Source organism: Myxocyprinus asiaticus, chromosome 3 (genome assembly GCF_019703515.2).
Source record: "Myxocyprinus asiaticus isolate MX2 ecotype Aquarium Trade chromosome 3, UBuf_Myxa_2, whole genome shotgun sequence".
Taxonomy (NCBI): Eukaryota; Metazoa; Chordata; class Actinopteri; order Cypriniformes; family Catostomidae; genus Myxocyprinus; species Myxocyprinus asiaticus.
Genome location: NC_059346.1, coordinates 52415196 through 52439269, shown reverse-complemented (window position 1 = coordinate 52439269; position 24074 = coordinate 52415196). Strand labels below are relative to the sequence as shown.

The following is a 24074-nucleotide window of genomic DNA, read 5'->3' as shown; positions in this document are numbered from 1 at the left end:
AAAACATGGGTTTTGTCTCCATCTTCTGATTGATATCGCCAGCAGGTGTGTGTGTCTTTAAGACCAAACCTCTACAATCTAGAGGGGGTCCAATAGAATCTGTGTAAAATCTTGAATTGCATAAGGCAAACCCTTGCATCTCTAGATGCAGACTTGATGTTTTTTAGAATCCTAGCCCACACTCCCTTCTCCAATACTTCTCCCATAATCTCTTGATAGAAGTTATAGCTCCGTCCCCCAGACTCTGAATTAGCAGGGAGTAATACACTGATGCCTCATGACCTTTTCCAAAAGCAGTAATCACCACTCCCAGAATATCTGCCACTTTAGGGGGGTATATGCTACTCCCAGAAATAGTACAGAGCAGGTGGTGCAGCTGTAAATACCTAAAGAACTGAGATCTGGGAATGTTGAACCAAACTTTCAAAGGATCTCAACACTCCACTCTCATATAGGTCACCGAATGTATTAACCTCCCTCACAATCCACTCTGACCAGCAGAAAGACTTATTAATACATAATTTGGGGTTCAGCCATATGCTCGAGGCAACATTTAAATAAATGTCTGAATTAAACTCTCTGGACACTTTTGTCCATACTGAGTGCAAATGCAAGATAACGGGGTGTACCTTAACTTCTCCAATAAGTTTGATAGTTTGATTGCTTTGCAATGGCGAAATGGGGCAAGAACTTCCTGTTCAATACAAAACCAGAGAGGGGCTTTCTCAGGTGGAAGCGACCAATGAGCCAAATGTCTGAGACCGAATGCATAATAATAAAACAAAATTTTGGGTAGGCCTAGCCCACCTTTGTCAGTTGGCCAATGCAACTTACTGAAATGTAATCTGGGACATTTACCATTACAAATGAAGTACTTGAAATAAGAGAGGGGGACATCTATAGGGACAGACTGTAGCAGGTAGTTGGATTTTGGAATATAATTCATTTTAATAATATTAACCTTCCCAATCATAGATTATTGTAATGAAGCCCACCTGCTCACATCGCTCGAAAACCTTTTTATTAAGGGGTCAAAATGAACTCTAACTAAATCACACAAATTTGCTGGAAATAAAATACCCAAATACTTAATGCCCTGTTTGGGCCACTGGAAGGCACCCGGCTGAAAAGCCGTTACCGGGAAGTATGCTGTCAGAGCCAAAGCTTCAGATTTAGACCAATTAACTCTTTATCCCGAGAACTTAGAAAAGGACTTAATAATTCTGTGGAGGCAAAGCATAGATCTAGTAGGGTTGGAGACAAATAATAAAATATCATATGCGTAAAGCAAAAGCTTATGTGCCACACATCCCGCCACCACCCCTGGAAAATCATCCTCCTTTCTTATCGCGGCTGCTAATGGTTCCAGGACAAGACAGAACAATAATGGGGAAGAGGGCAACCCTGCCTGGTGCCCCTATCCAGAGTAAAATAATCTGAAATTAATCAATTCCTTTGTACTGCCACTACAAGGTGTCTATAAAGTAACTTAATCCAACCAATAAAAGTATTTCCGAACCTGTACTTTTCCAAAATCTTAAAAAGATAAGCCCATTCCACCATATCAAATGCCTTTTCGGCGTCAGGTGAGATGGCAGCAACCGGAGTCTGATCATTCGCCACTGACCACATGATATTGATGAAACGCCTAATGTTATCAGAAGAGCTACGGCCCTGAATAAACCCCACCTGATCTATATGTATAAGAGATGTCATAACTTTACTTAATCGGTTAGCCAAAATTTACATCAATATTTTAACATCTAGCTGGATTTTGTCCTTTTTAAAAATCAGACTGATCCGGGCTTGCATCATGGTTGGCGGAAGCTTTCCATTCTTTAATGATTCCGTATAAACTTCTAGCAAAAGTGGAGCCAGTTCTGTAGCATACGATCTAAAAACTCAGCGGCAAAGCCATCTGGCCCCGGAGCCTTGCCTGTAGGCAAGGCCTTAATTACCTCCTCCAAGTTTATCTCAGAATCAAGAGAATTTTTTTGCTCAGCTGTCAGTTTAGGAAGATCTAATGGTTCCACAAAGTTTCTAATATCTTCATCAGTAGACAAAGACGTGGAACTATAGAGATCAAGATAGAATTCTTTAAAAGCATTATTAATATCAATGGCTGACGTAAATATTTAACCACCAGCAGATTTCACTGAGGGAATGGGAGAAAAAGACTCTCTCAGTTTTATATATCTAGCCAGAGGTTTTCCTGCTTTGTCCCCCGACTCAAAGCATGATTGTCTTGCCCTGAATAGCCAAAAGTCTACCTTCCATGACAAAATAGTATTATATCTGTATTCTAATTGGGTTAATTCTCTGAGGCCATCAGATGACATTCGTTTCTTCAGCTCTGCCTCTGCACTTTTAATATTCCCTTCCAACTCCACGAGTTCTCGTGTTTTGGGTTTTTTGGTGAATGAGGCATACTGTATGATCCAGCCCCTAAGAACCGCCTTAAGTAACTCCCAAGCCACACCCACAGAGGATACTGAGGACCAGTTGGTCATCATATAAACATTGATTTCAGCCTTTAACATTTGTTGGAAATCAGGATTTTGCAAAAGGGATACATTAAAGCACCAACTATAAGATTTTCTTTTCTCCATATGTGGCAGCACCTCTAAACTCACCAGGGCGTGATCTGAGACTAAAATGTTTCCAACTGAGCAATCAACAACAGATGAAATAAGAGACTTAGATATATATATATATATATATATATATATATATATATATATATATATATAAATCTATTCTAGAATAAATCTCATGGACTGATGAAAAAAAATTTATAGTCCCTACCAGATGGGTTCAAAAGTCTCCAAACATCTGTAAGACCAAGATTTTTACACATCCTGTGAAACGTCAATGTTACTCTAGGAGGCTTACACACTTTTGCTTCACTATGATCAAGCACTGAGTCCATCAAAAGATTAAAGTCTCCTCCAAATATTATATCATGAGGGGTGCCAGTGGCTTGCAACATCCCTTCAAGATCTACAAAAAAGCCCTGTTCATCAACATTAGGTGTGCAAATATTATCCAAAATAAGACTTTGCCCCTGAATTTCTGCTAAAACAATAATGACTCTTCTTAATTTATCTTTAATCTGTTTGAGACTTGAATTGTAGATGTTTACTTATCAGTGTAATGACTCCCCTGCTCTTACTTGAGCCAGCACTTAAGAAAATATGTCCACCCCATATCTTCCCAAATTTTTCAGCTTCCTGCAGGGAAAATACGTTTCTTGAAGAAACACTATATCATATTTCTTACGCTTAAGGAGAGAAATAACCTTCCTTCTTTTATGAGGTGCCCCAACCCATTCACATTCCACGTGGAGAGAGACAATCCACTCATTTTAACATTTGACATTTTAACATAATAGAAAAAAAAAGATTGTGTCAAAGACAAAATTATAAAGACCACATTCCAACATTATTGCAACAATCAAACCCCAAACTTCCCCCCAAACCAAACAAACAGAAAAAAGAAAAATGTGCGCATTAACCCCGCGCACGACAGCCAAAGATGTGTTCCTCCACAAAATATACTTCAGCCGCTAGAGGGAACCAGCACAAAAAAAAAAAAAAGGCGCTCGGTTTCCTCAGACAGTCAAACGAATGTTCAGTGAGCTGGCCCATTCGGCTGCTACATGAGTGCAACAAATTACCTAATCACTCCAATGACTTGCAAGAAATAATCCACAAAACAAACTCCAGCCAATAGGAGGCATAAACACAAAGAACGTGCAGATTCACCCACAAAACTGTCCCGAAGGAGTGTTACTTCACAAAACAAACTCCAGCCGCTAGGCAGAACCAGCACAAAAAGAAACTAAAAAGGCGCTCAGTTTCCTCGGACAGTCAAGTGAATGTTCAGTGAGTCAGTCCACTCGACTGCAACGTGAGTACCACAAAACAACTGACTCATATTTTTCATTCACTGATGTCTCTCCCTTTTAAAGCCAATGAGCTCTGCTGCTTTTCATACCTGTAAAGACAGACTATAGCATGAGTCAATAGCATTCGAGTGCACGCTGTGAAGGAACATATCATTGTTCTGACCCGCTGAACGCATACACCCCTTCCCTGAACTAGTCAGCATTTGTGTCTGAACGAGACGAGAGGTGGTTCATGAATTAACTGAATGTACTGGTAAACTCGTTCGTGAATGATTCGTGAATGAAGATCTGCTGTCCATCTGAACGAGACAGAGACGTGTCATTCATTCAGTTTGACATGTGAGTCAATCACGTTCAACTTTGAGAGACAGGCGTGAAATGCACTTAAGACAAGTTTAAAGGTATTCTCAAAACATGATCCCCAATTTATCAATGTGTAAAAATGACTGATGACGTACAGAAAAATGACATGCATGCCTAGCATTTGACAGAATATAGGGAAAACAAGACCTGCCATGAATGAACGTTGAATCAACGTTACATTTATATAGCGCTTTTCTACACTTCACTCATAGCGCTTAACAAATCTTGTGGCCATTTGTGGTGAAAATGGTTATGGTGTTTAAATTCTATTTTTAAAGTGTCTTCTTACATTTGTGACCGACATGAATGAATCAATCATCATAAAATATGGTCAGTGAACGAATTAATGAACGAATCTGAATGAATCATTTTGGTGATGGGAATCAAAAGAATGAAGTCTCTGAAATTAATCAAAATCACCACCACTAATTCTCAGTGGGTGCATCACTGAGTGGGGAGAACCCGCTGGAAATCCTAACAGGAACGGGAGAGTGGTGTCGCTTTGCTGTGCGGGTATGCTGCTGAAACGGCACCCAATCGCCTTACTGTGGGGGCTCTACTGCTGAAACAACTTACTGCAGTTGTTTGTTGAATAGGTGTTGTGGTTCCTGAGAAGCGGGGTTTGAGATTGATGCAATAAGCCATGTGAAAAGCCCAGAGGTAAAAAACAGATGTTGGCAGTGGCTTAAGTGTCCAAATACTTTTTGGGTCCACTGTACAAAGAAACATGTACAGTATATTTAGGTGCTGTAACTGGTCACTTTTAAAAAAACGTTTTTTTTTTTTTCATTTAATTTCAATTGTCATGTGGCATGAATTGCGTGACAAATGCATCTTTAAAAGTACAAATATTCAGTTTAGTGTCCCTGTTAATATGACATGCATAAACTGCATATCAAATAATTATACAAGATTAAAACAATTGTTTAAAATAGTTGTAGACTGAGCACACTGCAGGACACTGTTGTCACTGCTTGATATGTCTATCCATAAATATGTTATTACAACATATTCCAAAAACTTTGTAAGAGCTTGTAATTCAGTCTTAAGTGATGATTTAGAACACTGGCATTTTATGACGTAAAGCTAACATTTTTAGCAGCATTTTTCTGGAACTGTTTCAATAGCAACAAAGCAATAGATTTTCATTCTCTCTCTCTCAGTATAATTGCAGTTTATCTCCCTTTAACACCCTTTCTAAATGTGTGTACCAATGTCAGTTCTGTTAATGTTTAGCAGGGGGAAACACTTCAGTTGAACCAATGCTGTGGACATGAAGTGTACTCTGATGGGATGTAATGTTTGTATAAAGGATAACCATCTGGTTGCATAACAGCATCTATAGAGTTGTTTTTAGAATACTATCTTCAAAAGTGCTTGCTTTGGTTCTTCATTTGATGAAATATCTATTTCTTTAGAATCTTTTTGCATAGTATCAGTCTATAATAATTAAGAATTCACCATAACATTCCTGAACTCATCTTCACCACCCTCCTCTCCCCATCAAACACACACACCTGTTGTGGTTTCAGCTGTGCTTGAATGCCCAAGGGTGGGGTTGTACACCGCCCGCCATGTTTAAACAAGACTCACAGTCAGCTTGTTAGCCACCTCCTCCTCTCCCCTCCAACCTGGCGCCCAGGTTTGACTCACATTCTTTCAGAAGCAAAGAAGAACAGAATGCACAGGAGGCAACAGTGTGCAGCTTTTTAAAGAACTTAAAGCAGATTCTCACTAAACAAATCACCATCTGGCCTCCAGTGGTAAGCAATTTGTCTAATTCAGGCTTACTGGTGCGGGACAAGTGATTTGTTTTGTTTGTCAAGGTATAATTCGGTCAAGAAATAAACTCTTGAATTGAAGAGTGTGTAGAACTGTAATCTAGGCAAAGGTTGGCTACTTTGAATTAGCTAAAATACAAGATAGTTTTCATTTGTTTAAATTTATTTGTTTTACATGTTTTACCATAACTATTTTATATAGTTTTGATGACTATTATTAAAAAATGTAAAAAACAGTAATAATTAAGTATGAAAAGGTTTGTTCAAACTTGGTAGTGTACCATAAATCATTTTACTACTGAATGTTAAAGGAAAAGTTCAAAAATGAAAATTTTGTCATCGTGTACTCACCTTCATGTTGTTCTAAACCCATTTGACTTTCTTTCTTCCATTTAAAACAACAGAAGAATGTTAGGCTACGTCCACACTAATACGTTTTCGTATAAGTCATGTCGGAATAATCGTATTTACACGTTGCGCGCACATGAACGCCACTGTAAAGTCGTAATTACCAGTGGGAAACTCAGGATTTTCTTTGAGCCTCGACTTTCCGAGTTGGGGGCGCATCGATTTAAGAATCATGGCGGAAGCCTAATTTTTATTGGTAATAATTCAGTTTTACTTGGGGATTTTAACTGTGCAGTTTAGTTTGTGCATTTCTTATTCTCTTAATTATGAAAAATGCTAAAATATAAGACTCATTTAGCTGGTTTATGCAGCGACAAGCGTTTGCAACAAAACTAAATTTCCTCATGTGTGGCCGCACTAGATTGATACATTTTAAAATAAATAAAGCATACATTATACACCTAATGCATGGCTTTGCTCTTCATTTTGTTGCATTGGTGCTAAAAAAATCTTCCTGCCATCACTAGTAAGTAAAAAAGAGAGGAAGAAATATAAAATTGCAAAATGGGTCTGTCCTTTTGGACAAAAATTACTTGAACACACATCACATCGTATTTACGGACTTAAACACATTCATTTTGCTGCGTTGACGCCTCTCATACATACTAGAACTGTGCTTTTCTCCACTGAAAACTGAGCATTTTAAAAACATTCTCCATTGATGTTGGATGACATTAGGAAACGGATTAGTGAGGATTTGGTTTTACAGAGACTGACATGTATAGAAAAATAATTGAATGTTAATACTATCTTTTTTTTTTCTTGTCAAGCCATCTCTCTTTTGCCATGCTTGAGACAGTGATTTTATTTTTTTATTTTTTCCTTAGGGGATATTCAAGGAAATTCTGATATTTTGGATCAATAATGCTCTTAATTCAGTTTTAATTGACTGAAACAGGATCTGTTATCCAAAAACTAGAAGGAGGGCCTTCCTGATTTGCTTCTCCAGCCTAAGCTTCTTCACCATGAATATCACTCTTGAAAACCCGTATGGTGACGTGACCATACCCCGTGCCAAGCTACGTGCTCAGGGTGACTCGAGCACCATTATCATGAACCCCATGGCCTTAGAGAGCACCTACAACCATAACTCTTCCATGAACCCTTATAGCAACTTCAGAACAGGCGAGAACAACCCAGCAAATGTGCCGGTTTACGGAGAGGCCAAAAACGGCACCCAGTATCCTCCTCCTTACAACAGCCAGGGGGGATACACGGTGAAGGAGGATGAAGAGCAGGTGGGACGTTGTTACGCCTGTTGCTGCCGGTGCCGAAGGAAGAAATGAGAACAATCGTGCCTTCAGGTGTAAAGGATTATGAATTTACAAAATGAGAGAGATGTGGGAGACAGAGAAGGAATCATAACTCTGTTTCCCAAAATTGCTTCTTTTGGAAGCCAAACCTCATACACTGCTAAAACGACTGGATTTTAGGGCTCCATTAACTGTTACATATGATCCAGGGATCGTACTTTGACGCTTGCCCAAGGATTGGACATAAAGAGCTGACCTCCTATGACTACACTGAATCCTATCTTAAATATTTACATTTGGATTAGTATGTCAAACAATGCTTTTGTTACATGTTACATTTGGCTGTATTTCTATTGTTAAATCACCAAAGCAGCCGTATCTTTGTGTGCCCGATCCAATAGCTTTGATATTGTGTTCATGATGAAAAAACAAAATAAGGCAAAAGCATGCTTGGACACTCCCCCTTATGATCACAAATGAAATGTGGTTCATTACACGTATCGTGGCAGTTCCTAGATGAAATGTCCACTTTGTGGCGCTAAAAGTGAGTTAAACCAATGAGGTTTTTAAAGTTAGTGCTCTACTTACCAACCTACCCTAAACCTAAAACCTCAACCTAATCAATAGTGTCAGAAAAGCAAATGTGATAGAAAAAAACAATTGCGTCATTTTGAGGTACTTCAACGACATGTTCGGCTCACTTGTTGACTACCCATGTCTTTTGCATTGCAAATGCCTTGCTCTATCAATTGAGCTACCACGCAAATTGATGACACTCGAACAAGCTTGTAAATGAAGTTGGTTATGTAATGCAAACGTAAAATGTATAGCCTTAAGCCAAGTGTACACTACACAACTTGCAGTCGGCGTCCTGCGACTCACAGTTTTTCGTTGTGCTGGTGTGATCACTTCGGGACTGTAGTGTATCAACTACACGACCACTCGTCCCCGACTGAGACCATGTGTACTCCTGGTATTAAGATGAGTTTTGGGTGATCTGATCACAAATGTACATGCGAGGCATCACCGTTACACCTGGTCGTCTCTTTTGAACACTTGCGTTCGGATTTCGAGGAGACAGTCTCTGATTTCATGAGGACAGACATCAGTCATTACGTCTGTGTTTTACTGAATGATAATAAAGCACAAAAATGTAAAAGACGAGAGCACAGTTTCTCTTAATATTCCCAAACATGATGTTTAGAGCGGAATTCTGAGTTATTTTAGTGCAATACCTGTTACTGAGCTTCTAATGAGCATGCTGCTCATTTCTGTATCCCTATTGTACATGTTCATGCATTAGCTTTTTTTACATTTCTGATCGTACACTTATTTCTCTATTAATCCGCACAGAACTGGCTGTTACAGCTGCCATTAGCATTTTCAAAACGGATCACCAAAAATGCATCTTAAAATTAAGATAACAATATATATATTCACAAACTCGCACAATTTATTCTTGATACATGTAATAAAACAAAAAAAACATGAAAGAACAGCTCTCGCCCATTTTCGTGCTTTATTGGCACCATTTGTAAAAAAAAAAAACATCAGTGATAATAAAAAACAGTGGGTAGGTGAGGTTTTCTTTTATTTTATTATTATTTTTGTCTCATTCTACCCAATATCTAATTGCTCTTCTCTTTCAACAAACAGGAAAGAATGGCTCGCTCCTGTTTTACGCGTATTTGCACTAATTTGCAAAGGAATTCTTTTAATAAAAACAGCTGAAAATAATAAAGACAGCAGGTAGGGAGATGTGGATGATTTTTTATTTTATTTTCTAATTATTTTTTGTCTCTTGCCAACCAAATCTCCTCTTTCAACAAACATGAAAGTATGGCTCATGCCCATTTTGCTATTTGCAAAAGGAAACATTTAAGAAAAACAGATAAAAATAATAAAGAGAGAGGGTATAGGAAGATGTGGGTGAAGTTTAATTTTATTATATTCTATTTATTTTAGAATAAAAAAGCCTTGCCCTCCTCTTGTGCTCTCTCTATATTTAATTGGCTGTGGCTCATTGTCATCTCTTGCTTGTCGGGACAGCACGCACACCTGACGACGAGACGTCTAGATATCAGGCAGTTTTGAAAACTGCTGCAGCGTCTGCAACTCATCTCGGCCTGTCGCAGTAGTGCGCACACAACAAGACCTTTCGTCGAGAGATCAGAGACTTCTCGTCGCAGACTCAAAACATCAAAGGAGACGAGCTTGAGTCATGTAGTGTTTCCACTAGGCATTAACAGTTATGCGCTAAAGTAAATGTGTTTAGATGTCGTGAGATTACACTGTGTGAGAAACAGGGCGAAAAGTAAGTGTTTATGGACTGATAATCTGCCTTTATACTCTTGATTGAATTGAAATGAATAAAAGTATTTTTTGTTGTAGCGCCTCTAGTGTTAATTACACCAGGAAACTGTCGCGATACGTTCAACAAGCCAAGTAAATATCATTTTGCAAAAATAAATAAATAAATAAAAAAATGTTGTCAGTTCCACAGCTCTTGTCCTGGGAGTGCACAAATTTACACTGTTATTTGAACTTCTGTCAATCAATCAATATTTGACTCAGTCAAATCAAAATCTTGCTTTTGGTGAACTGTGAGATGAGTGTTTAGTGGCTGAAGATCCCTATGGATTACAATGACACTGCACTATCTGATTTTAATGGTCCACACTTGAGGTCAGCTCTCTTTATTAAACATTTTGTCTGGACGAGCTCCACCCAGTTTCTGTTGATCAAAGTGATCAAGACTGTGAGCCACACCCGAACATGCCGTCAGACCCAGGAGAGTGAAACTAGCAGAAGAACCCACATTTCTTTGCAAAGGGAAAAACAAAGGAACATTGTAAACACAAGCTATTCTGGTTGCTCTAAATTTACAGCTGGTACATAGTGGCCAGGATTTTTAAAGCTGCCAATGACACAACTGATTTGGTCAATAAAGAGATTGTTCACCCCAAAAATGATATTGTTTCAAACCTGTATGACTTTTTCCTTACAATTAAAGTGAATAGTGATTGAGACTGAACATTCAGCTAAAAGTCTCCTTTTTAGTTCCACGAAAGTCATATGGGGTTGGAACAACATGAGGGTGAGTAAATAATGACAGAATTTTCATTTTGGATATACTATCCCTTTAAAATTAAAGAACACCTTGATAACACTAATGTTATTTTATGATAAGCTATAAAAAAGTCTGATGAAGTAATATGTAGTAGTATTAAGTAGATATATTTAATAAAATGGGGTGTGTACAGTTTTCTGGCCCTGAGACTGTGAGCCAGACTGCTGTAAATATGACAATGATATGCCAGCCAAAATGTTTTGAATGTCTGTATTTGTTATGCGTGAGTGATACGTCTCAAATATATTTTTTGGATCCATAAAGTAGCTTTTGTCTCTGTAAACAACTCTTCAACTTATTGTACTGAAATTTGGTAGCTCTACACCTAGTTATCTAACAAGGTGACTCAGTCAGTCTCCGGGATGACAAATTCCTTCTACCTGAGTAAAGGCAGACAGTCCTATGATATATGCAGCTCAACCGGTTTGGGATGCAGGGCTTTATTAGGGCAAGGACACAGCGGTAGATCACCGTAGTTCCTGGAAAAACACAGAACAAGACATGTGGAGAACACCAGTAGGTTAAAGAAAAACTGTGTAAAGAAACTTGTGTCACCTGGAATTTGCACATAACTTTAAGTTTAATTAACTTTATTGTATATACTATCCAATATTCATATAAAGTGCAAAATGCTCAGAAATAATTCTCCCGGCGTCACTGTTTGTTTAGAATTAATTTAACAGTCTGTCAAGCATCAGGAGAGATAACCATTAGACTTAGAAAAAAAAAACAAATTCTGTTCATAAAAAAATTATGATAGTTTAGTTTCAGATAAAAACAATAACTGTAATAGTTAAAAAGTTAAAAACTCAACTAAAAATTCAGGAAAACTGATATTGGTATATCTGATGATGTATTGTCTTCAGATCTTTAGAAAATATCCAGATAATATTTGGTTTTTGCAGATAGCAAACAGTATTCATGCTCTGTCCATCCCCATATGTAGGCTGACCTGTAATCAGGGACATAACTACAGGGAGGACAGGGTGGGCAGCCGCCCTAGGGCCCGGGGTGAGAGGGGGAAAAGGAACCATAAAAATGACTGTGGCCAGACGGATGGCGGTAAACAACCCAGGCTCCCCAAGGAGTGGGCCCGGCAGGTTCTTTGCACTGGGGCCCGTAAGATCCAAGTTACGCCACTGCCTGTAATGCTAGGACTGCTACCCAGAAAAACATTTACCATGGTAAGTTAGCTCACTGAAAAACACAGGTTGTCCGATTTACTAAATCATATTATTTGTGATCTACACAAGAAAATGTGTTTTTGATGTGGAGAGTAAAACTGTTGAAATTAAGTGTTCTTTTTATGTATTTTTGAGCAAGATTAGAAAACGGAGAGACTTAATAGTGTTTAATGTTGTTATTTTGGGATTTAGAACCGATTCTGATACACCATTGTGGTAAAGAGTTGAGGTTTCACGTTGCTTTACTCAAATAGCACTTAGCATGCTAATTAATGTTATTGCTAACTAAAAGTTAGCTAACTAGCAAAACTTCATAGCATAAATCAGTAATGTGACATAAATATTAAACTGAAGAAATTAATCATGTTAGGCACACAAATAAAATCATTATGAGACTACTTAATTGGGTTATTTAAAGGTGCACTCATTATTTTCCTCATTAAAAAAGTTTAACTCCTAAAGACATTAATTGTAATTTTGCAATATATTTAGGAAATCAAGTCCACTCACATTAAATTGAAGACTCCAGTCATACCAGTAACCTTATAAAAGCTGTTTTAATCTACATGGAGAGGGTCCTGTTATTTGACACTTTCACTCACTGATTAAAGTGATCATGGCTGACTGTGAATACTACATTTCTACAATGGCATCTGAAAATGAAAACTATTGATTTTAAATGATGCTGCATCCAAGCCGCTAGGTGTCAGTGTAAGTCCAAGATGACACAAAGACAAAAGCTATTGAGTGCACCTTTAAAGAAAACTTTATTCCATCATGCTGAAATAACATGAGCAAATGAGAGGAAAAGATATGTTGATGTAACTTAACTGAATCATATGGAACCGATGTGCATGATTAAATCATGTAAATTCAAAAAAAAAATTTCAGTAGACCAATTATTACTGTAAAATCATAATAAACTAAGGGATATCCTTCGAACAATGTAAGAAGCCTTCAGTTGTATTTGTCAGGCTAAAATACAATGGGACGAATTCTACCCAAGTAAACAATAACCATTGTTAGCTACACTTAGGCCAGTTACTCTAGAATCATAAAAGATTAAAATGGGATCACCTTCAAACCGTGTGAGATGCCTTCAAAAGTTTTGTTGTTTCCTTCTTCATTTTATTTTTTTAATGACAGTAGTGGCTAAAACCAAGTTGTCACAGTTGACAGTGGCGTTTACGTTTTTAAACTTTTAAGCCACTTTTACGAGGATAAAGGGATAGACACAGAAGTAAACTTACAAACTGAATCCATGTGGGTAGGTGAAATTCTGACCGAAATTATACAAATACATTTCTCAATTGATAGATGGAAATGTTGTTTAGTGACTGCAGGCTGCCACACCACCAGCAGGGGGAGTCCGCTTATTACAGTGCAACTCGGATTGTTAAGAAACATCCTTTACCTGTAGATGGCACAAGTTTAAAAGTTAGAAAATCCGAGCAAAGCGACATATGCACTGAAACACTAACAGCAAAACTTATGTGGTAGTTGACATGACGGTAACAGCGGTTTACTGCAGTACGACATCTAATCTATTTAAATTGTTGAAGCTTCTGGAAGTGTGGGGGGGGGGGGGGAGGTGTCCCTCTCTGAGGCTTGCCTGAGGTAGGCCTGTGAGGTGCTGCTATCCCGACTTCACAGTTGTAAGATGTTCTGGCAGCTGACTACATATTAGTTTAGAATGAGTTTACAAATGACTGGGAAATCAACTTTTATTAAACATCAAATTTGTAGGTTTAGGGACATTATAAGAGAGATGTTTTTACTGGTCACATTTCCTTTAGCGTTTACACCATTTTCAATCACCTCTTATCTTTTTGCCAGTGTAGAAGTACAAAATATTCCATGTTGTGTCGCAGTTAATCTATGAGGTCATAAAACGGCATGTATGACAATTAAAAAAAGAAATGTTGTTCAAAACACTGCACAACAATGCTGTCGTCACTACTTGACATAATGAAGCTCAAGACCTTATTCACAAAAGCGCCATCTTTGATTTTTTTGGCGGGAGTGACAACGAGGCTGTGGGAGGATAGACCTACAGTAACTTCAAAAGTGTTTTTAATCATTCTGCTGATGAAACATTGAAAATATCTTTCGAAGAAATCTCAGTAGACAAAAAACTCCAGAATAACACGAGTTGTTGAAAATTAGATATTATATGGACCCTTTTCGCATGTCCACATTCGTGAAGTGGAAGTCGTCATAGTTGGGTAAACGCTACTATGGCCGCTGCCGAGGTGTATGTTTTCAGTCTTTCAAAGTTTGCATTTACATTTGGAGACGTTAACAGCATCGTCCATCAATGGTAAAATCTAAACTCATGTGGTCACAAGTAGTTTTTCGAAGGTTATCTGCACGAATATGAAGTTATGGCGATAAAAATGAATTATTATTGAGAGTTTGTGCGTTAAATCAGCAGGCATATATTCATGTATTAAAGGAACGATCTACAAACCTGTCACCATCAATTGACGTTACGTCTATCCCTCATTCCCTTGTTTTCATTTCCATCAAAAATCAAAGATGGCAGTACCGTGAATAAGGTCTATGCCATGTACTGTATAAAACTGCTAGATAGCATCTCATTTTCACAACTAGTTTTCTGAATTTTTTTTCTATTGAAGATGCTTTTTTCTATGTTTAGTCATTGGAATGATCCTAAACACTTTTAAAAAACAGCACAACCCACTAAGTCTATCCCTCACAGCCTTGATTTCATTTCCCTCAGACATAAATAAAGTGGTCCATGGCTTGAGGAAAGGACTTTGTTCCTGATACAATCCTTTCAAAGCATTTCTGACATTTTAATCCACATTCCATTGAGATTTTGCTCATTTTTAATCAGCCTTATGTAATGATGAATGACATTTCCCTTAAAACAATGGTCAAATCTTTTTCCCAACCCCCATGTATATACAACTGTTCTAAGAAGCTTATTGTACTAATCCATCTCAAACTGTATATATAAACATTTCAAAGTTTTATTACGCTAGTTTTACTGTTAACAGTAAAGAAATACTTTACATAAGAAAAGTTAGAGGCTCTACAATATTTAATAAACTGTAAAGGTCATGGAAAATAATTGAGTGGGAACCCTGAAAAACAAAACAAAACAAAAAAGCATGGTATTACCGTAGCACGTCCAAACTCCATGGTAATACCATGTTACTTTTTCCTAGTTCTAGTCTTAATACACAAAATACTGAACAACGTTTTAAATAATCTTCAAAATTTATTAGACATTTTTCTTGCGCTTTGAACTAGTTTGTAATTAATCTCTATGTTAAATGAATTGAATTAATACATTTCACAAAACTCAGTGTTTGGTTGTCAACACATTCAAAGCAAATCTACCCCAAAGGCCCAGACTTCTGGTACAAGAGTCCTTTCCCTTATCTTCATATGTGTGGTGCAGACTGGAGGAGTTAGGAGTGTCTTTATTCCAGTATAGTCTGTTGAACTTTCCACATGCTTGTTAAACAAAACAAAGAAAACACCAAGAACGTAAACCATAAGATCACTAGAGAACTTTGATTCATATCAAAAGGGCAAAAAACATGTGTTAGTAAAAATATATCTTGTGTTTTTGGCACTAATCAAATTGAGACAAAACAGAGTAGAGCTTTCTCTACTAGCATAATACTTAACATAGACCTCCCAACTAATCGCTAGACCAACAAGCAAAGGCATAATTCAAAACCAGAGAACAATGGCAGTGATAATTGTTTGACTTTTCCAGAACTCTCTCATTAGTAAGTAAAGGTGGCAATTATTTTTTTGTCAAAATTGCTTGCACCTTCGTTAAGAGGTGCACAAAAGTTGAACAGAGAGAACTGTATTGAAGATAGAGATGAGAGTCTGGTAAAAAGTAAAGGAAGGTTTGATAAAATAAAGAGCCATAATCTCTTGTACATTCCTTCTTTTTACGAGTAGGAGGTATATCCCAATGCTTGTACAGTCAGCTGTGGATATCCTCGGCTCTTTAAACCCTTCTACATTGACTCCAGCCAAAGGCAATATGGGCAAAACAGAAAAACAAAATCATTTAACAAAACAGAAAAATAATTTAGAGCAAGCTGGATGGCATTCATGGTAAACAAATCTTTACAACTTAATGGTCTAAGCTTTGCTTCAAAATTATGTTACAATAAAAAGGACAAAAGTGTATAAACCCCAAGAAAATGACTGGGAGAACCCAATGGCAATAATGCAACAGTGGTGGTTTGAGTGAGTACATATGAACACACATGTATCTCGGGTTAAACAGAGTACATCTCTGCAAATGCAAGTGTATTAGTTCTTGAAACCCTGAATGCATCTGCACACAGATTAGCGTGTCCAACGACAAATTCCATTTCTCTCTCGACGCCATTACATTGTCCCGAGAGGTTCTCCAAAACGGATCTTCTGGCCTGCTTGCAAACTAAAGGTAAAATCCTGTGGAGCTTCAAATAACAGTACAATAGTAGAGCCCAAGTTAAACTCGCCCAGGTGCTCTCCTTTCCTCATCGTCACGCCTTCTCGGTTGTTGTTCGTTACGTAGCTGAAGTCATTGTAAGAGCCTTTGTTGTACCGAGGATTGTTGGTGTGTAGTTCCTAAAGGAGAAAACCAATTTAGTTAATGCTAATGTACAAAATCTGACTGTTTATCAGTTAGACAATCTGGTCTCATATAAATCACCTTACTATACCTACACTTTTGCAAAAGTGAGTTTTACATGGCTTGATGTACGTGTCGCAGCAGTTTCCTGGTGGAATAAACACTAGAAGCGCTAAAACAATGACTTTTGTTCCTTTTCACACAAATCACGAGTAAAAAGGCAGATTATCAGTTCACAAACATTTACTTGTCACCCTCTACTTCACACAATGCTATCTTATGACTTCAGAACACTTTTACCATAGTGCATGACTACTACAACGATACATTTTAACGACTGCAGTACATAACCAACTACATTTACAAACATGTTCAAGAGCAATCAAATAGTGTGGTAGCTCAACTGATAGAGCATTGCAATTGCAAAGCAAAGGAATGGGGTAAGAGTCGATTCATGACACAAAAGTGTCACTGAAGCAACACAAAATGGACATGGTTGCTTCATCAATAGCATTTTTCATCTCATATTTGCTTTTATGACACTACTGGTCAGGTTTAGGTTTAAGGTTAAGGGTAGGTATGTTGGTTTAGTTAATTTAAAACTCGACAGAGTTCTAACATTAAAATCCTTATCTGTTTGGGAAAAAAATGTAACTCGCTTTTAGCGCCACACAGTGGATGTTTCACCTCGGAACTGCTGCGATACGTGTAAGGACCCTTTTTGCAAAAATGTCGCCACAGTCACGTAACTTTCATAAGAACAGGCTCCAGCTAGGGCTGTTATTAATCATGATTAAGCTCCTAAAATGTTTGTAGTGAATGTATGACTTCTTATCCTTTTCAAAGGCGCATTCAGTTATATTTCTGTTCATGCTCGCTGACATCTAGCAGCATAATTGCAGCATCACACTAAAATGGTTAGCAATGCCTTTGTAGAAATGTGCTATTTACGTCAGCCATCATTAATATAATCTGCAAGTAAAAGCGTCCAAATACAGGGGATTATTGAGATAAAGCGAGTAATATTCCGCTTGCCATGTGATCTTAAAATGGCGGTGCTCATGAATGTGTGCTCAGCACCATATGTAGAGTACAGTCTTCATCTTATGAGTGTACATAATGTTAAACATATTTTTTCAATAGTATTTTTCCATTACTATTTCTTTGTTTAAAAGGTTAGCAATTAGCAAAAAAAAAAAAAAAAAAAAACACTAATCAACCAGACAACCCACTGTCTAGTACTAACCATCTTCATAATCACAAAGAACAGAATAAAGCAGTTATAATGTCAAATGAATGAATTAATAAAAAAAACAACTAATCTGGTACTTTGACAGGGAACCTCTTAAAAAAATAAATAAAATAAAATCCAAATCCAGAGGATTTAGTGAAAGTATGCAATTTAAGAAATTTTGTATTATCAGATAAGCAGGGTCGCGACACAATGAGGTCACATCCTTCTACGCGCTAAGAGAGTTGCAAGAGTAATGCCATTCTTATTAAGTTAAGTGAAAGCAATCAGGTGACCACTTATCAATCCACTCTTATGCACTCACCCATTAACCCACATTGTTACACAACCTGCTACTGTCCAGTGGCGTGTCAACACTGTTCCCCATCTCCCATTAGGAATGAGGCCAAATCCACTCTTGGCTCAATCTTCTGTTAATATCATAAAACCTTAAATGGTTTCACAGTGCATTTTCACAAAGGAAAAAAGCATCGTACAACATTGACAGTGATCCTGTGGCTTTTAAGCACGTAAATGGTTTTTGTAAAGACAGATGTTTAAATCCAAATATATTAGCCAACATGTTGTATCATATTAACCAAAACCTTGCAGTTATGGCATGAAGATGAACTGAGGTTTGGAAGTTTGCAGATGCTTTAAATGCTCAGCATATGGGCAATTCCAGGTTTATGGATGTGACAGTTTCAGTGAAAACGTGAAATTAAACTTCATATACACAGATCAGCTACAACATTAAAACCACCTGCCTAATATTGTGTAGGTCCTCCTCGTGCCGCCAAAACAGCGGCAACAATTGTACAGAGCGGTTATCTGAGTTACCGTAGACTCTGTCAGTTCAAACCAGTCTGGCCATTCTTTGTTGACCTCTCTCATCAACAAGTCATTTCTGTACACAGAACTGCCCCTCACTGGATGTTTTTTGTTTTTGGTACCATTCAGAGTAAATTCTAGAGACTGTTATGTGAGAAAATCTCAGGAGATCAGCAGCTACAGAAATACTCAAACCAGCCCATCTGGCACCAACGATCCTCTATGCGATTGTCTTGAGTGGATAAAATCATTCAGATACGGGTCAGGAGCTTCAGTTAATGTTCACGTCAACCATCAGAATTGGGAAGAAATTTGATCTCTGTGATATGGAGCACAGCATGATTGTTGGTGCCAGACGGGCTGGTTTGATTATTTCTGTAACTGCTGATCTCCTGGGATTTTTACACACAACAGTTTCTAGAATTTACTCAGAATGGTGCCAAAAACAAAAAACATCCAGTGAGGGGCAGTTCTGCGGACGGAAATGCCTTTTTGATGAGAGAGGTCAATGAAGAACGGCCAGACTGATTCAAACGACAAAGTCTACGGTAACTCAGATAACCGCTCTGTATAATTATGGTGAGAAGAATAGCATCTCAGAATGTTATTCTGAAATGTGGGTTGGCGCTATTTTGGCGGCACGAGGGAGACCTACACAATATTAGGCTGGTGGTTTTAATGCTGTGGCTGATCGGTGTATTATGTACTCATTAGCAGTATATCAAACTATTTTAATGTATAATCATAGACCCCTGTAGACAGAGTCCAGACATCAGAAAAGTTTCAGTATAGACACGATTTCTTCCAGTTCAGATTGGAAAATGAGCTTGCATTACTGACGTGACCACACACTTTTTAAAAACTCTGTGAATTGAAATGCACAATCCAGAAATAATAATAGCCACAGAATGTAGAAGGGTTGGCACTCCGAAGAACATGTAATGTTAAATTTGTATTCATTGTCGTTTTCACATAAATGGATGTGACATTTCTTAGTTTCAGAAGTGACAATTGTGAAAGCAGCACTTCCATCATGAGGTAAAACCATCCGAAATGCTTTGGAAACGGCAGGCTTTGAACTTTGAGACATTGTTATGATATCCATTAAGGCCGCATGATGAACTGAAATAAGATTTAAAACATTATTTTTCATGGTATGGTTGATATTTCCATGGAATTGCCCAGATGCATTTAGAAGTTGGTACTTCAAGCTTGAATCGCTTATTACGCAACTTACGTGCAGGTCAGGGAGATGATTAACTGCATTAAATGATGTCGTTATTTTCTTTATAATGAAATCACACTAAATTGATGTTGTTGTTAAAAATAAATTCAGATAAATTATTCAGTCAGAGTTTTAACCTTGTCAAAATAGATGCGTATAGATCCCACATTTGTGGCTCCTACAGCTGTGAGTGAAAAAAAGCCATGCGTCCACTCTCCGCTCAAGACCACACGCTCATTATGGCAGAAAAGTTCCTTAATCCAACGTGCAACTCCTGGATTCACAGACATCAGAGCACCTATAAAAAAAAAAGACATAAATCAGACCACACGTGCAGCATGATTTAGTTATGTAAACACACTGTTAGTATCATGTAATGCTTAGTCACCATCAGATTAGAAAAGATGCTTAAACCCTAAGCATATAAGACCTTGTGATAAATCTATTTAAAAGACAGCAAATAATATTTTCAGAAAGCAAGGCAAAATAACACAGAGAGAGAAACATATGATTAAAAGGCCACTGACCTGGGAAGTGTCGTCTGTGTGCTACCCTCCAGTCTGCAGGCGAATGGAAGCAGTGGTAGTCTCCTGGAGCCAGATACACTACACAGTGAAACAATTCATTCCCCTCCTTAGTTACCAGGGAATCCTGGAACGTGCCGGGGTCATCCTCATCTGAACAGGACGAAAGTAATGAAAGAACTATATTTGGGCACTTTTGATCTTACATACTTGTTAAGGAAAGGAATAGGAAAAACTAGATTTGAAGCGGAGTTCATTTTTTCAGTTTTTTTTTTTTTAGTCATAGTTTTAGTCTTTTGACGAAAATATCCTTTAAAATTAGTCAATATTTCATCACAATATTTCGACAAAAAAAAGTGTCAAATTGTAACAGACCAAACTTTAATCAAATATTCAAACATTTAGGGAAAACATTTATAAATATTTTCTAATTTAAATATGTATCAAACATACAACTATACACAGCCTACTGTCCTTGTTGTGAAAAAACTGAGCTCCTAAAATAATAATGAATAGATGAAGTATTAGCTACTTGTTAGATGTTAGCCTGTATTCTGAATTCTTCATGCTTTAGAGACTTATTGATTTTCCATGAAAGGATATTACATTGCGTGTAGCATGTTTCTTATGGAAACAGTGTATTCACAACGAAAGCATTGCAAATTACGATTATTCTGACTAGCGTGTCATTTAGTTCAAGTTCACGTTCATTCGCTTCACTGTGCAGATGTAAGTTCTTATATTACATATATGTTGTGGATATAGGCTACTATAGTGTTTAAAATCATGTATAAATAGGATGTGTTTGAATGAGGTATTTACCCTGTTTAGAAGCGGTTCATTTTGCCTGTATTCAACTCACGCAGCTCAAGTGGAGGAATCCCCAGTTATTAATGGCTTAGCTGAATATATCTAATAACTTCTTCTATATACAGATTCTATAGATGTTTCTTCTCCTTTTCATATCTTGCACTGTTAACATCTTGCAGTATAATTTTTATATAATATTTTAGTCAATAGTATGCTTTAAAAAAATAAATTATCATCATGATGCGCTTTATTAATCTCGTCTTCGTTATTGTTGACGAAATCAAAAAACCCTTCATCAACGAACGTTTTCGTCAGTGATTTCTTTGATGAGATTAACACTGATTTGAGGTAAAATAAAATTTTTTTGCAAGGCAGTAAATCAAATGTGTTGAAGTTCTAGGTTTGTTTCTGTTTTAGGCTTTGGTTGTATGTAAATGAAATGCTACATCACAGGTGCCTTAAACTTTGCCGTTGTCATGACACACTGTTTTTGTTGGCTGTGTATGAGAACCAACTCTTAACGCCGTTTCGTTTAGCAATGAAAAGCAGCAAAAGATAGTTAAATAGATGCTAGAAAAAAAATTTACCAGTATAAAAATGAGTGCAAGAAAAAAAAAAAAATACCAATCACAATCAGGTATGCAAATTACAATGACGTCATTACTAGCAGGGTTTCCATCCATGTATTTTTCTGAAACTTTTGGAATGTTGCATAAACAATGCTGGATGGAATTAATGTGGTCACGATACCAAAATTTCAGTTGTCTGTACCAATGTTCCATGTTTTAATGTTTAATCAATTTCTTCATTAAAATAGTGTCTAATCAAATTTAAATTTAAATCAAATGAAAATAGAACAATTAATTTTCAACATACCATTGCATTTTTTAATCAAATTAAGTGCTTCAGTAAAGATCCTCACTGCATATTCCAAAACAGAAAAATCTGCCTTATTTTTGTGAAATAAAGTGTTGTATAACAGAGCATCACATTATAAATGAAAATATTAATAAAATCTTTTCAGAACATCAGCACTTTTGCTTAAATATAAGTTCGCCCAAAAATGAAAAATCTCTCATCATTTTCTAAACCTCATGCCATTCCAGTTGTTTATGACTTTCTTCTGTGGAACATAAACGAAGACCTTTAGAAGAATATTTCAGCTCTGTAGGTCCATACAACGCTTGTGAATGGGTACCAACATTTTTAAACACCAAAAAGCATATAAAGGCAGCATAAAAGTACTCCAGTGGTTTAATCCATGTCTTCAGAAGCTATACGATAGGTGTGGGTGAGAAACAGATCAATACTTAACTCCTTTTTTACTATAAATTCTCCTTCCTGCCCAGTAGGTGGCAATATGCAAGAAGAATGTGAATCGCCAAAAACAAAGAATGTGAAAGTGGAGATTTATAGTAAAAAATTACTTAAATATTGATCTGTTTCTGACCCACATTTATCATATTGCTTCTGAAGACATAAATGTAACCACTGGAGTCGTATGGATTACTTTTATGCTGCCTTTATATGCTTTTTTGAGCATCAAAGTTCTGGCTACCATTCACTTGCATTGTATGGAACTACAGAGCTGAAAAATAATTCTAAAAAATCTTCATCTGTGTTCAGCAGAAGAAAGTAAGTCATACCATCATGCCATCCCAGATGTGTAAGTAAATGATGATAATGTTCATTTGTGGGTGAACTATCCCTTTAAGACGGTTATATGGCCCAGTGTGATTATTCAAGTACAAAATGCAGCAATGTAATTATGTAAACATATAGTCTGCCTGCACTGCATGCTTTAGAGTAAATTCGGCTCTCTTATGTCATCTGCTAAAACAAGCACTTCAGCATCTCACATTCACGTGTGTACTGAAGCACTGTATTTATTTAAGAAAATCAGCAGTTTAATAATCACAAGGTTTAAAAATCCCACTAGGATATATGACAATTTTAATTTGATTGTCCATTTCTATGTAAAAGGAGTAACGTCATGCGTCATAAGCATGAGAGCATTTCAAAGTAGTCATGTGTCAGTCAGACAGCACGCGGGGACCGAATTGAGTCAGTGGTTGGCACTACCGGTACTGCAGAAACACTGGTAACATTACACATCTTATTAGAGTTGGGGAACATCGTCAGAGCAGATGGAAGCAAGTTTTCTTCCAGGATAACCTTGTACGTGGCTTGATACATCCGTCCTTCAAAGATCTTACTGTGGATTACTTTTATGATGCCTAAATATGTCTTTTGGACTGTCAAACAGCCAGCAGACTGATGGCACCCATTTACTTGCATTGTATGGACAAATAGAGCTGAAATGTGCTTATAAAAATCTTCATTTCAGTTCTACTGAAGAAGGAAAGTCATACACATCTGGGATGGCTTAAAAGGTAAGCAAATCATGACAGGATTTTCCGTTTTGGGTGAACTAACCCTTTAAACACATGAGATAGAAATGCTGCTTTATTTGAAATACATAATTTTACGTAATAATACCACATTTGTAACTTGAACTGAAACATGACTTCTGTCTGTTTTGAATAGCAAACATTCTAACAAATTCACGCCAATGAGAGATTTTCAAGCACTGTAATAATGCAGTGTTTACATTCCATCCTCAAAATTTTGTTTAGAAAGGACTGTATAAAGGACTCACTTCTGTTATCGGTGAGACTCTCGGTCCAAGTGTGTGGCCCGAGGAACGTCTCCAGGGAGTAAGTCACTCCCTTCACCTGCTCCACCTGACAGTTCTTCACACGCCCAAAATGAAGGATCTTGCCATCAGCAGGGCTAATCTATAGAGCGAAAG

The 24074-nt window shown here is 37.2% G+C and overlaps 1 protein-coding gene and 1 long non-coding RNA gene across 7 annotated transcripts in view; one reads left to right on the top strand and one right to left on the bottom strand.

Annotated features, from left to right (window-relative positions):
• The first annotated feature begins 5927 nt into the window (after positions 1 to 5927).
• On the top strand, positions 5928 to 11108 carry LOC127427005 (uncharacterized). Its single transcript, XR_007894888.1, has 2 exons — positions 5928 to 6033; positions 7287 to 11108. It is a non-coding gene; the product is annotated as an uncharacterized LOC127427005 (long non-coding RNA).
• Positions 11109 to 15249: 4141 nt separating this feature from the next.
• Positions 15250 to 24074, bottom strand: part of pisd (phosphatidylserine decarboxylase) — a 39070-nt gene continuing 30245 nt past the window's right edge. For all 6 annotated transcript variants that reach the window (XM_051674081.1, XM_051674053.1, XM_051674061.1 and 3 more), the window contains 4 exons: positions 23922 to 24060; positions 20456 to 20605; positions 20066 to 20226; positions 15250 to 16637 (listed from right to left, as the gene is read on the bottom strand). In XM_051674081.1, coding sequence (XP_051530041.1) covers positions 16413 to 16637; positions 20066 to 20226; positions 20456 to 20605; positions 23922 to 24060 — 675 coding nt within the window. In that variant the 3' untranslated portion in view covers positions 15250 to 16412. The remainder of the gene's footprint in view (positions 16638 to 20065; positions 20227 to 20455; positions 20606 to 23921; positions 24061 to 24074) is intronic.